The following is a 12,013-nucleotide window of genomic DNA, read 5'->3' as shown; positions in this document are numbered from 1 at the left end:
TTATATTAATTTAATTAATTAAAACCAAAAAGAAAAAAAAAACGAAAAACTGCACGATCTGGAATTCAAAGCCACAACCTCTTGTAACAGTAGTGAACAACCAGCCACTGCACCAGGAGCAATCCACCATATTTGAAATACGCGCGTAAAACATATATTTGTTTTTTTTTTTTTTTAATAACAAAATCTGCTGCAACTCTGTACAGATTTGAATCTGTACGAACTGGAAAAAAATCCTTCGTAATGCCTCCGAAAATCGTTCATCAACCCAGCAACACTTGCCTCGAACGACACGGACTTACAGACTCGATTACAGAATTAAAATGGCCAAAACAACAGCCCCTTACATCAATCAAATTAATGAAAAATTAAAAAAAAAAACTGTAATCTAAGGTGCCAAAATCGAAAACATCTATTTTGCAAACCCACATTCAACAATGCAGAGAAAAAATACCCACCTTTTCTTTGAATTTTGTTTCAAAAAAAATTGAAAAAACAATTGCACGATTTGGCTCTGATACCAATTGAAGGAATGGAATTCCTAAAGCGAAAGCGTATGAACGTCGTGCAAGTGAAATTCAATTTATGAAACCAATAAATTTAAAGAAAAATAATAAACATGCTTCTCATGGAAAAAGTGAAAATAAACTAACCTTTGTAGAACCAATTCTTCTTTCAAGCTTCGAGACACCACAAAATCTTCTTCGTTATTCTCCAAGTAAAGAATCACAGAGAGTTGTGGGCTTCTGTAATTTTGGTGAGGGAAGAAGCTTTTAGGAGAATTTTGTTTCTTTTGGATATAGAGAGATCGTAAGATTGTGTTGTTCTAAAAAAAAAACTTTCCCCTTTTTTTCTTTTAAAACAAATCTCAACAATGGAGGGGAAAGTTATCAACATAACCTCCCCTTCTTTCCCACGTCTATTCTATTTAAATATATATATATATATATATATATATATATATATATATATGTATATATATATATATATATATGTATGTATGTATTAATTAAATTAAATAAAATCAATATAAATTTAATTAATATATATTATATCTCATATAATATAAAATCAATATAAATTTAATTACAAATATATTATATCTCATATAATATAAACTTTATATTATATCATATATAATATAACCAATGATTTAGATCTCTCATATAATCTATAGTTCTAATATGAATCGAATTCAATTTTAACCTACAGTTTATTTATGAATCTCATTCATATTATTATTATTATTTGAATCATATTCAAATATTAACTTCTCTCATAAAAAACTTTACATTATAATGTATCAAATACATTATATTAATTGTATCATATACAATTTATTCCCTTTAATCAATTTGAACAATTCAAATTAAACCAAAATAAATTTGATTCTCATTTATCCTTATTGAGCTAACAAGGGGACCTTATGAACCTACAGATTGAAGCTCCAATGAGATGAGATTAATAAACTCTTTAATTAAATTTAATCTCTAGTCATTCCACTAAAGACTAATAGTTGCACTCTTCTAACTGTAGATATATTTTTGTGTCCATTAGATATAACCAATCAACAGTGCAATGACCCTTCACAAATTGCTCGTAAGTACAACTAGGCCAAAAAATTACCGTTTTGCCCCTGTAGTTACATCTAACTCCTTAAGTACCATTGATTCCTCTAATGAACAATAATTATAGTCCTACTATAACTGAACTCCTCTCAGGTCAAGAGAGAGTGTGGCGCCACATTGTTCAAGTCTTGAAATCAACCCTTAAGAGAGCAATTTCTCTACTTACTCTATCTATAAAAAAGGAGTGAATTCCTTCTTGTGTAGCTGTGTTCCCAGCTCCCCAATCAGACGAATCCCCAAAATGGTAGGCATATTGAGTCGGCTACATAGGCCACTCTCACCCATATAAATCAAAGGATCGCCTTCATAGGCAGGAGTTCACAACTCACTCAAGATTCAGGTCAAGTCACCTATAGTCATTCTGGTGAAATGTAGTCTCAACTAGTAACGGTGTTAATAAAAAAGACTATTCATTTCATGGTCCAGTCTTATACAAACTCTTTGTATAGAATACTCCCGCTCTAATGTCTCGACATGAATGATTAGGATCAAATCATTTGTAGCACTTTAGAACAATTGTAACAACTACAAAACAGACCGTATTCGTAGTGTCACCAGGATAAGGTATCCACCCTTATCCATCTACTACAGACCATTTAGGTTATCACTTAAACATGATCCAATTGTATGTCTCCACATACATGTTTAGGTTATAGAAGATAACCTTGGATGTTAGTTTATTGGTTTTGTGAGTTAATGCAACTAAATGTCAAATAAAATAAAACACTTTATTTTATTAGATAAATAAAAAGTTTGTATAATATATACAATTACAAACTACAAGACCACGAGATTTAGGGCATCAACCTTAACAGATTAGAACTTCTATATTCATAGAGTTTTCTGGTGAGTTTTTATGAAATTTTACATAGTTAGTCCATCGATCATACCCATGGACTCAATCAATAGATTTTGGTCTTGAGCTTTAAACTTATTTTTTTGGCTAAATTGAATTTTAGGCCAAGTAAATAATATTTAATGGAATCAAAATAATCAATTTGATTCAATTGTCAAGACATGTGACATCATTAAATTGACCAATTTGTCTTTAAATTTAATTTGGCACATATACCATTTTTTAGTTAATATCAAATGCAATTATTTCAATAAATGACGTGTGATTAGTTCCAAAATTTTTTAATCCAACACTTATATTCAAATAGCATTTAAATAGCATTGTTATTATATAACATGAGGTATATAAACAAAATGACTAAATATAGTTGAATACATAAGCAAAATAAGTGAAATATATATCTTAATAAAAAATGAAACAATATAATGATATATGATATATATTATATATAACAACATTAAATATGTAATTGTTCTAAATATTTTTTAAATGATCATTACATATATTTGAAATGAATATGCTATATATTTGAAAATGAAATTTTGGTATACAGTTAGATATTGAATACAATCCTCAGAATTTAGAGATTTTAAACTTCAAATCAAATTCAAAATTTGTAAAAAGAAAATTCCGTAAAACAAATTAAGGATAAAGGATATCCTTAATTTAATGAAAATGATCTTTTTAAAGAATATTTTGAAAATTTTAGGAAAAACACATGATTTTCATATTTTTCCATAATCATATCTTTTCGATTTTTCTATTAAAAATGCTAAAGTTTAATGGATGTATTATGGACTAATGGAGGTATCCATAATGAAGGTACTGTGAACCTTTAGGCTTGATTTGTATGTAATATTTTAAGATGTTAGACTATTAATACAAAAGATGTATTTAAATCATTCTTATTCTTATATTTATCCTATTGAGAAAACCTTTTATTCTTTCAACCGAAGATGATAGTTTATAATTTATAATCCACTATTTGATTCATCACATTTTAACTAAAACGACATAATTGATTGAACTAAAACTAAAGGTTTTGAGTGTGAATGTAACCATAACCAACTCAATAGTTCAACTCCATGGTCCATGTGATTTATCATATGATATATTTTAATAACTATGTTGAAGTGTGTTTGAAGGGTGTTAGACTTGAAACAAAAATTTCAACATGCCATCTTATATAATCGCCACACACATATTAATTTGATTTACCTTTAAAACTTTTTAAACAATTTTCTTTTAAAGTAATGAAGTATAGTAGAGTTTTGAAACATAGTTAATATTGCAATTTTGAAAGTGTAATTTTGAAACGGTAACTAGCCACTTATATTCCAACCACCTAAACAAACACACCAATTTGTGATTTTAATCCTATTACCTTAACATGTATAGATCAGTTTGTTTACAATAACCAGAAACCACATATTCTTCCTTAAAAGGTGACAGTTGCAATTACCAAATATTTGTTGACTGAATAGACAATGGTGGCAAATGTTATGAACATGGCTTCCTCTACATTTCATGAATCCATGATGCTACTTAGCTAACGTGCAGGCAAGAAATACTGTGCTTATACTCCAGCATTTTGTTATACCTTCCATTCATATTCCCTAACACATGATCCAAATGTTTTAACTTCAATGTTCTAATGTGTGTTTATATGTGTGAGTATTACGCAATTAATGTTACACCATCTATCCTTTCTTGTCATATTCCTGAAATGTTGATTGCATCCTTCTTCTAAGCTTTCAATCTTCAAGAACTCTATGAAACAATATCAAAATATATACCAAAAGCTGTCATCAATTTAAAACTCAGTATACTGGAATGAAACATGATAATTATCCTAATATTATTTTTTTAAGCTCATTTCAAATCAATTTAAGAAACAAACCTGAGAGGAAGTAGACAGCAGTTAAAGCTGGAAAGAGAAGTATTTCAAGCATTGTCAAAACAAGTATGAGCAAGGCTTCTATAAAACATCTCCCCAAACTCAACATCTTTGAAACCACCAGCTCTTGGGATCTGACGAAAAGCTCAAAATTCTGCCAATAGAAACCATAGTTGGTTAAGAAAATGAAGGATTGAAGATGATATTAGAACAGGTTCATGAGTGTTTTTATCGAACAGCACAATCTAGCTTTGTGTGCAGGTGCAGCAAAATTAAAATGGCACTAACATATTTTGTTGAAGGCAACGATGTCACAGCTCTGAACATGCTCATTTATGGGTTCAGCTGTCAGATGTTCCTCAATGAGATTATCAACAGACACAAGGTCATCAACAATTGTGAGCATTATCTGCAATTTCTTAATGCCATATCCAACAGGGACAAGTTTCGCTGCAAAACAATGACAAGGATGAGAATATATCCTTGTAAGGTAGAGCCTGCTTATTTTGTACTCTAGTTTTCTTTTGATAGGAAGTAAACTGGCAAGCTGGAGAAATAAGCATATAAAATCGTGAAAGCTTGAATCAGTTAACCAATTCGGGCACTGAAGGGAAACAAAGATTCCAATTCAATTATAGTGGGATCACAAGAACCAAAAAGGGAGAGCAGATTCCTTCCAACGTTAGGAGCAATATCATTCCTATAAACTGATAGCACGGAGATATAAAAACATACATGCTCCCCAAAGCAAGCCTTCCATCTGAACGCTCCTTACAGCCTCTTCAAGTTTCTTCATGTCAGTTTCATCATCCCAAGGTTTGATATCCATCAGAACTGATGATTTGCCACCTAAACAAACACCCAAGAGAACAAGCACAAAACATCATTAAAATCACTGACAATATAAAACAAGTCCAAGATCGATTGTAAATGAAACTCACTCTCTTTCTTCTTTGAAGAAGCCTTGATGGAAGCAGCGCGCTCCTCAGCAGCCTTCTTCTCCTCTTCGGTCTCTTCTCCAAACAGATCCATGTCATCGTCATCGGCAACCTGATAAAATTCAGCGTACACCAACTATAATTAAGATGAAAAAGTTAAAGAAAATATAAAAATAGAATAGAGCGTCCACCAATAGACAATGTCCCGTCTCACCACAAATAACATATAGAAAGAAGGAAACATTAGATAAAATTTTCACCTTTGCATCAGCAGCCGGTGGGGTTGCAACTGCGTCCAACTTAACACCAGAACCCTCTCCAAAAACAGCGCTTAAAGCCATTATCAAACCCAGTGGTTTCAGAACAAAGAGATAACAAAGCCATAGCATGAATTCATAATTAAGAATTCGATAAAACCAAGCCGAAAAATTAAGAATTTCGATGACTTACGAAACTCTCAAAAGTGCTTCGATGTGATTGGACCACCTAGACACGTTAACATATTCGCTGTATACGGGTTTGGAGAGCGCTTCGTAAACGGTAACATCGTCCTTAGAAGGCTGATACCTGAGGAATATCATTTGTCAAATACAAAAAAACCAGATTCACACAATAACATTCAAAACCCAATACATGTTCCACTAACCCGGAAATGTAGCTACGACTAAGCAAGTATTCATCGAGTTCCTTCAAACCTGACGCTGACTTGACATCTGGGAAAGCGACCGCCATTTCAAAGTGATGCGATTTCTCTCTGTGCCAAAATTCAAACGTCTAGTTATCAGTTCGTAATCTGTTGAGAATAACTCGTTAGACAACCCATGGGAATTAGATCGGAAACTTCTTGTTCATGGTTTATCTTAAGATATATACTTTTGAGATAAACGATGGATATATTTCATATTTAAATGAATCCCCAATCATTTTACAACAACTCGAAATCATGAAGTCCAAAAAAAACCCCTCAATAATCGGCAGTTATTCGGAACAGAGAGTGGCATTGGAGACCAAGATCAATGGGCTAGCACTAAAATTACAATAAGTTCAAGTAAATTGGGAAAAGTCTAGCTTTTGAAGCGAAATACAACGTTCGAAGATTCGAAATGAACCCTCTGATTCAGAGTACAGACCACTCTAGTCAGAGGAGTAAAGGCATTTAAAGAAAATAGCCATCGGTCTAATCATCATCATATTCTAAATAAAGAAAAACAAGAACATAAAAGTGACAAACCTCGAGATGGAGTTTTGGAGGTGCCGGAGCGTGTAGTAAGAGGGGAGGTTTGATATTTGGATCTTTGTTAGGGTTTAGGGATCTGCTTTGATATTTAAAGAGGGAGAATGGCATGATCCGGTGCGCCGCATGTATCCTATTGTTACTTAGTTCCAAACCAATTGATTTCAGTACGAGGATAATTAATCCAAATTTATTTTGTTTTGACTTTTTTATAAAGAAAAACAAACAAAGACACAACCCAAAACCGGAAAGTCATCTCTCGACAAGAAGATCGCAAGAGGAAACTAAGATACAAGCTTATAGGTAGCTTTGTTCTTGTCTTTAAGACCTTACAAAATGGAATATATCTATAGAAGCTATTTCCAAGTATGATTGTGCCAATGTTTAGTGATATCTATTACGTCAATCATCACCGCTTTAGCTTCCAAAACGTCGACAACCCAGTTGTTTCTAGCATCTTTGCAACCTTTCATGATCTACTTTCTAAAATGATCTTTAAGAATCTAGCCAAGACCATCCCTTTGATGAGATCCCGACCAAGTTACAATCTCATTGAGCTAATTTCAAGTGGTTTGGAAGCTCACGATGAATTAGTGATTATTTTTTTAGCATAAATTTCATTGAATAGTTTTTTAAGGATAGAAACCACTATTGGTCTTTAGACTTTCATCGGAGTAACAATTCAGTTCTTAAACCTTTAAAAGTAACAATTAAGAAAAAGTAGAATAATCCATTTTACTTTTAAGTTGTTACTTTAGTTAAAGGGTAGATTGTTAACTAAAGGAACAATAAGAGAAATAAACACTATAACTTTGAATACTGTAGAAGAAAAGAATGAGAATGTTGAACTTAAAATAAATTGTTGTGTTGTGACGAACCACTGTCCTAAAAGCAACTATGATTGACCGAGGTGCCAATCGTGTTGCCAATTGTTCCTCAAGGTTAACATTACTCCCCATACTCAAACATGCACTCTTCAGAATAAGAAATAGAAACAAACAAAAGTTGCTCAGAACAAAATTTATAGAAAATGGAAGTGGTGATTCAGAGGAGAGACTTTTAATTTTTTGTTGTGTCTTAAAATACCCGTGAGGCTTTGTATTTATAGTAATAATCTCCCAACTGATAAGCACAAAAGAAAGGAGCCCAACAGCTCACATGCAATTCAAAGACGAAGATGTGGTTGAGCTAAAGATCCAATAGAAGCTGGCGCTTGAAGAATGTCGAAGCTGCCGATCAAGTTGTTGACGAGAAGAGTGGGTCGAAATTGATGCTGAAATGGTTTCGATCTACAGTCATTTGCTACAATCTCCCACAAATAACTATAGCAGCAAAGTTACCAGGTAGACAAATAAGAATGAGATTTTGACAATTTTGTTCTGAGCTAAGATAGGAGATTAAGCTTAAACATCAATATCTAAATATTTGAATTGATGCGTAGTGAAGCAAAGAAACAACCTTGTTAAAGAGAGTGAATTACATCTTGAACTTTCACTAACATTGGTTGAGACCCTCACAACACGCTTTATTCCTGTTTTTGTTTGTTTCTACAATATAGATTTGTGCTTATCATGGTCATGCACATGAACCTTGAGTCACCATGAAAGCTCTAGAAAGACCTTTAAACTCTTTCATAGAAGTCGACCCCACCTTCACTATCACATTATATGCTTCATCAAGTTTGTCAAAACAAACCACTCAAAAAAGAGCTATGAAGACTTCATCATCATCCATACAAATTATGGACCACTCAAAGGTTTTAGTATCATCCATTGAGTCCATTTAAGGACTATCCACACAATGGGCTAGGAACCAGCAAACCTATCGCAACAGACAACCCAATAAGAGGTTATGGACCATCAACTCTATTGCAGTAGACCACCCAATATCAAATGCTATGAATCATTGAAGGGTTTTAGGCCCATGTTCACTGAGGAATCTAGAACCACTTTTCTAGTTAGTCCTTTGGTTAAAGGATCAGCCAGGTTCTTCTCATATTGAACAAACTCAAAGGAAATAGTTCATTTCTTTAGTAGTTATTTCACAGCTCCATGTATAAGACATATATCTTCTTTTGTCATTATAAGCACTGTTCTTGGTAATACCTTGTTGAGTTTGATATCCTAAATCTCGTAGATAGTAAATGAAATCTGTTCACTGTTATTAATAAAATGTTATTATTATAATTTCAATAAGTGTAATTGATTATATTATTAGTTTTGTCTTAATAACTTATCAAATAAACTAACATTCTAAATTGTTTGATGAGTCTTGAATAGTATGTACAGACCTACAAGGTTCAATGTTCGAGATACAATTTAAAGAGTCATAGTACAGGGATAAGGTTAGGTAGCTTATCCTAGTTGCTATGGATATGACTCACTTTGTATTTGATACAAACGCAATGATCCAACACGTTCGTGTATGTGACATATGCAAGTGAGGGTATCCTATGCAATAAAATAAACAGAGAGAGCATTCTAATAAATCTTTCTTTTTCTTTTTAAGATATATCTTAACCATTGATATGGAGGAGGAGTTATTCTATTTATTTTAAAAACTATATTAATTAAAATAAAATAAAATATAATAAATATAAATTTAATCTATATTATATATCATATAATATAAAGTTTATATTATATCATATATAATATAACCAATGGTTAAGATCTCTCATATGATCAGTTCTAATACGAATTGAATCCATATTAATTTTAACCTATAGTTTATTTATGAATCTTATTCATATTATTATTATTATTATTTGAATCATATTCAAATGTTAACTTCTCTCATAAAAATTTTATATTATAATGTATCAAAATACATTATATTAATTGTATCATATACAATTTATTTCCTACAATCAATTTGAACAATTCAAATTAAACCAAAATAAATTTGATTCTCATTTATCTTTATTAAGCTAACAAGGGGACCTTATGGACCTACAGAGTGAAGCTCCAATGAAATGGGATTAATTAATTAAACTCTTTAATTAAATTAATATCTATTCATTAACTATTAGTCATCTACTAAAGACTACTAGTTGCACTCTTCTTATTGTAGATATATTTTTGTGTCCATTAGATATAACCAATCAACAGTACAATGACACTTCACAAATTGCTCGTAAGTACAGTTAGACAAAAAATTACCATTTTTCCCCTGTAATTACATCTAACTGCTTAAGTACCACTGATTTCTCTAATGAACAATAATTATAGTCCTACTATAATTGAACTCCTCTTAGGCCAAGAGAGGGTGTGGCGCCACATTGTTCAAGCCCTGGAATCAGCCCTTAAGAGAGCAATTTCTCTACTTACTCTATTTATAGAGAAGGAGTGAATTCCTTCTTGTGTAGCTGTGTTCCCATCTCCCCCAATCAGACGAGTCCCCAAAGTGGTAGGTATATTAAGTCGGTGACATAGGCCACTCTTACCCATGTAAATCAAAGGATCGCCTTCATAGGCACGAGTTCACAACTCACTCCGGATTCAGGTCAAGTCACCTATGGTCATCTGGTGAATGTAGTTTCAACTAGTAACGGTGTTAATAAGAGAGATTATTCATTTTATGGTCTGGTCTTATACAAATTCTTTGTATAGAATACCCCCGCTCTAATGTCTCGACATGAATGATTAGGATCAAATCATTTGTAACACTTTAGAACAATTGTAACAACTACAAAGCAGGCTGTATTCGTAGTGTCACCGGGATAAGGTATCCAGCCTTATCCATTTACTTCAGACCATTTAGGTTCTCACTTAAACATGATCCACTTGTATGTCTCCATGTACATGTTTAGGTTACAGAAGATAAACCTTGGATGTTAGTTTATTGGTTTTATGGGTTAATGCAACTAAATGTCAAATAAAATAAAACACTTTATTTTTATTTTATTAGATAAATAAAAAGTTTGTATAATATATACAATTACAAACTACAAGACCACGAGATTTAAGGCATCAACCTCAACAATCTCCCTCTTGTCCTAAAAGCTAGTAGGGTGTACAACATAAAAGTTAAAATACTATAATAGTACACAAAACAAGAAACTAGGGCATACAATACGCACCCAGTAAATCTCTCACTTGCCCTAGATTAAATGTGGTATGTCACGTAGACCCAGACTCTCTAGGTGACCCTCAAACACCTTAGCCGTGAGGGGCTTTGTAAGTGGATCAGCAACATTGTTCGTCCAAGCTATCTGTGTGACGATCACATCCCTTGATGCACTATCTCTCGAATTAAATGATACTTGCATTCAATATGCTTTCCACACTTGTGGCTTCTGGGCTCCCTAGAATTAGCCACAACCCCACTGTTATCAGTAAAGAGTAATTGGCTTTGACATGTTTAGAACTACTTCCAAATCAGTCAAGAATTTCCTAAGCCAAACAGCCCCTTTGGCAGCTCACAAGCTGCGACATACTCTACCTCTATGATGGAGTTAGTAATACATCCTTGCTTGATACTTCTCCAAACTATAGCTCCTCCGTAAAGAGTGAACACTGAACCTGAAGTAGATTTCCTAGAATCTCTATCAGTCCGAAAATCAGAGTCTGTGTATCCTGTAAGAATCAAATCCTTAGAACCATACACAAGACCACGAGATTTAAGGCATCAACCCCAATAGTAACTTTGTCTTAATCCTAAGTGTATTATGAACTTATGTTCGTGAAGGATTATTCTTTGATTTGTATGGGTAAGAGTGGCTAGATTGTCGACTCAATATGTTTATCATTTTGAAGACAAGACTAAGTGGGGAGTTGGAAACATAATCACACAAGATGGAATTCACTCATTCTTGACTTAGGGTAAGTAGATAAGTGTTCAATTAAATGGTGTCTCTGGGACTTGAACAAAGGGTCCTACTCTCTCTATGGCACGAGATAGACCATAAACTGGTTGTTCATCAGACGAGCACTAGTATTTAAGGACTAGAAGTAACCCAGGGATAAAATGTTAATCAACTCAACTGGTGCTACGAACACTTTGTGAAGGATTAACTTATTGTTATTGATCTATATCTATGGATATAGAAATATATCTACAGTGAGAAGAGTTCAACTGTGAGTCTTTAGTGGAGTGTACACATAGTTAACGAATATTAATTAATGTGGTTAATGAGTTTAGCCAATTAATCTCATATCGTTGTAGTTTCTGATTTGTAGGTCTCTTTTCTAACTCGTAAAGGGTAATGAGATTTATTTGTATTGGTTGTAATTTGAAAACTCAAATTCACATTGGAAATTAATATAATGTATTTTAATTAAACTTTATTATATAAATTTAATTTTGGATATGAATTAAAATTAATTTATGAAAGAATAAAATATTTGAATGAGTTTAAATATTAATTTAGTATGAATTAGATTCATATTATGTTGGAATTTATATCCTAAAACTCGTCGTTTGTAGTTAAGATTATATTTTATTCAATAAAGTGGTTAT

The 12,013-nt window shown here is 32.5% G+C and overlaps 1 protein-coding gene across 7 annotated transcripts; it reads right to left on the bottom strand.

Moving 5' to 3' along the window:
* Positions 1 to 3,942: 3,942 nt before the first annotated feature.
* On the bottom strand, positions 3,943 to 6,841 carry LOC103496637 (elongation factor 1-delta 2-like). 7 transcript variants are annotated; one of them, XR_007819724.1, is made up of 9 exons: positions 6,551 to 6,841; positions 5,966 to 6,112; positions 5,770 to 5,886; positions 5,580 to 5,649; positions 5,323 to 5,431; positions 5,117 to 5,230; positions 4,670 to 4,831; positions 4,385 to 4,535; positions 3,943 to 4,254 (listed from the first exon to the last, which is right to left on the bottom strand). XR_007819724.1 is itself a non-coding variant. In XM_051082776.1 (8 exons), coding segments are annotated over exons 2-8 (660 nt in total). In that variant the 5' UTR covers positions 6,052 to 6,073; positions 6,551 to 6,817; the 3' UTR covers positions 3,943 to 4,533. The 7 variants fall into 7 exon arrangements, 4 of the variants coding, with proteins under 4 accessions (XP_050938733.1, XP_050938734.1, XP_008456796.1 ...); XR_007819723.1 differs by having other exon boundaries at positions 5,966 to 6,073; positions 6,551 to 6,762; XR_007819725.1 differs by having other exon boundaries at positions 3,943 to 4,286; positions 5,966 to 6,073; positions 6,551 to 6,715.
* Positions 6,842 to 12,013: the final 5,172 nt, after the last annotated feature.

The sequence above is a fragment of the Cucumis melo genome, chromosome 3 (genome assembly GCF_025177605.1).
Source record: "Cucumis melo cultivar AY chromosome 3, USDA_Cmelo_AY_1.0, whole genome shotgun sequence".
Lineage (NCBI taxonomy): Eukaryota > Viridiplantae > Streptophyta > Magnoliopsida > Cucurbitales > Cucurbitaceae > Cucumis > Cucumis melo.
The sequence above is the reverse complement of the archived record's forward strand: the minus strand, read 5'-3'. Positions and strand labels throughout refer to the sequence as shown.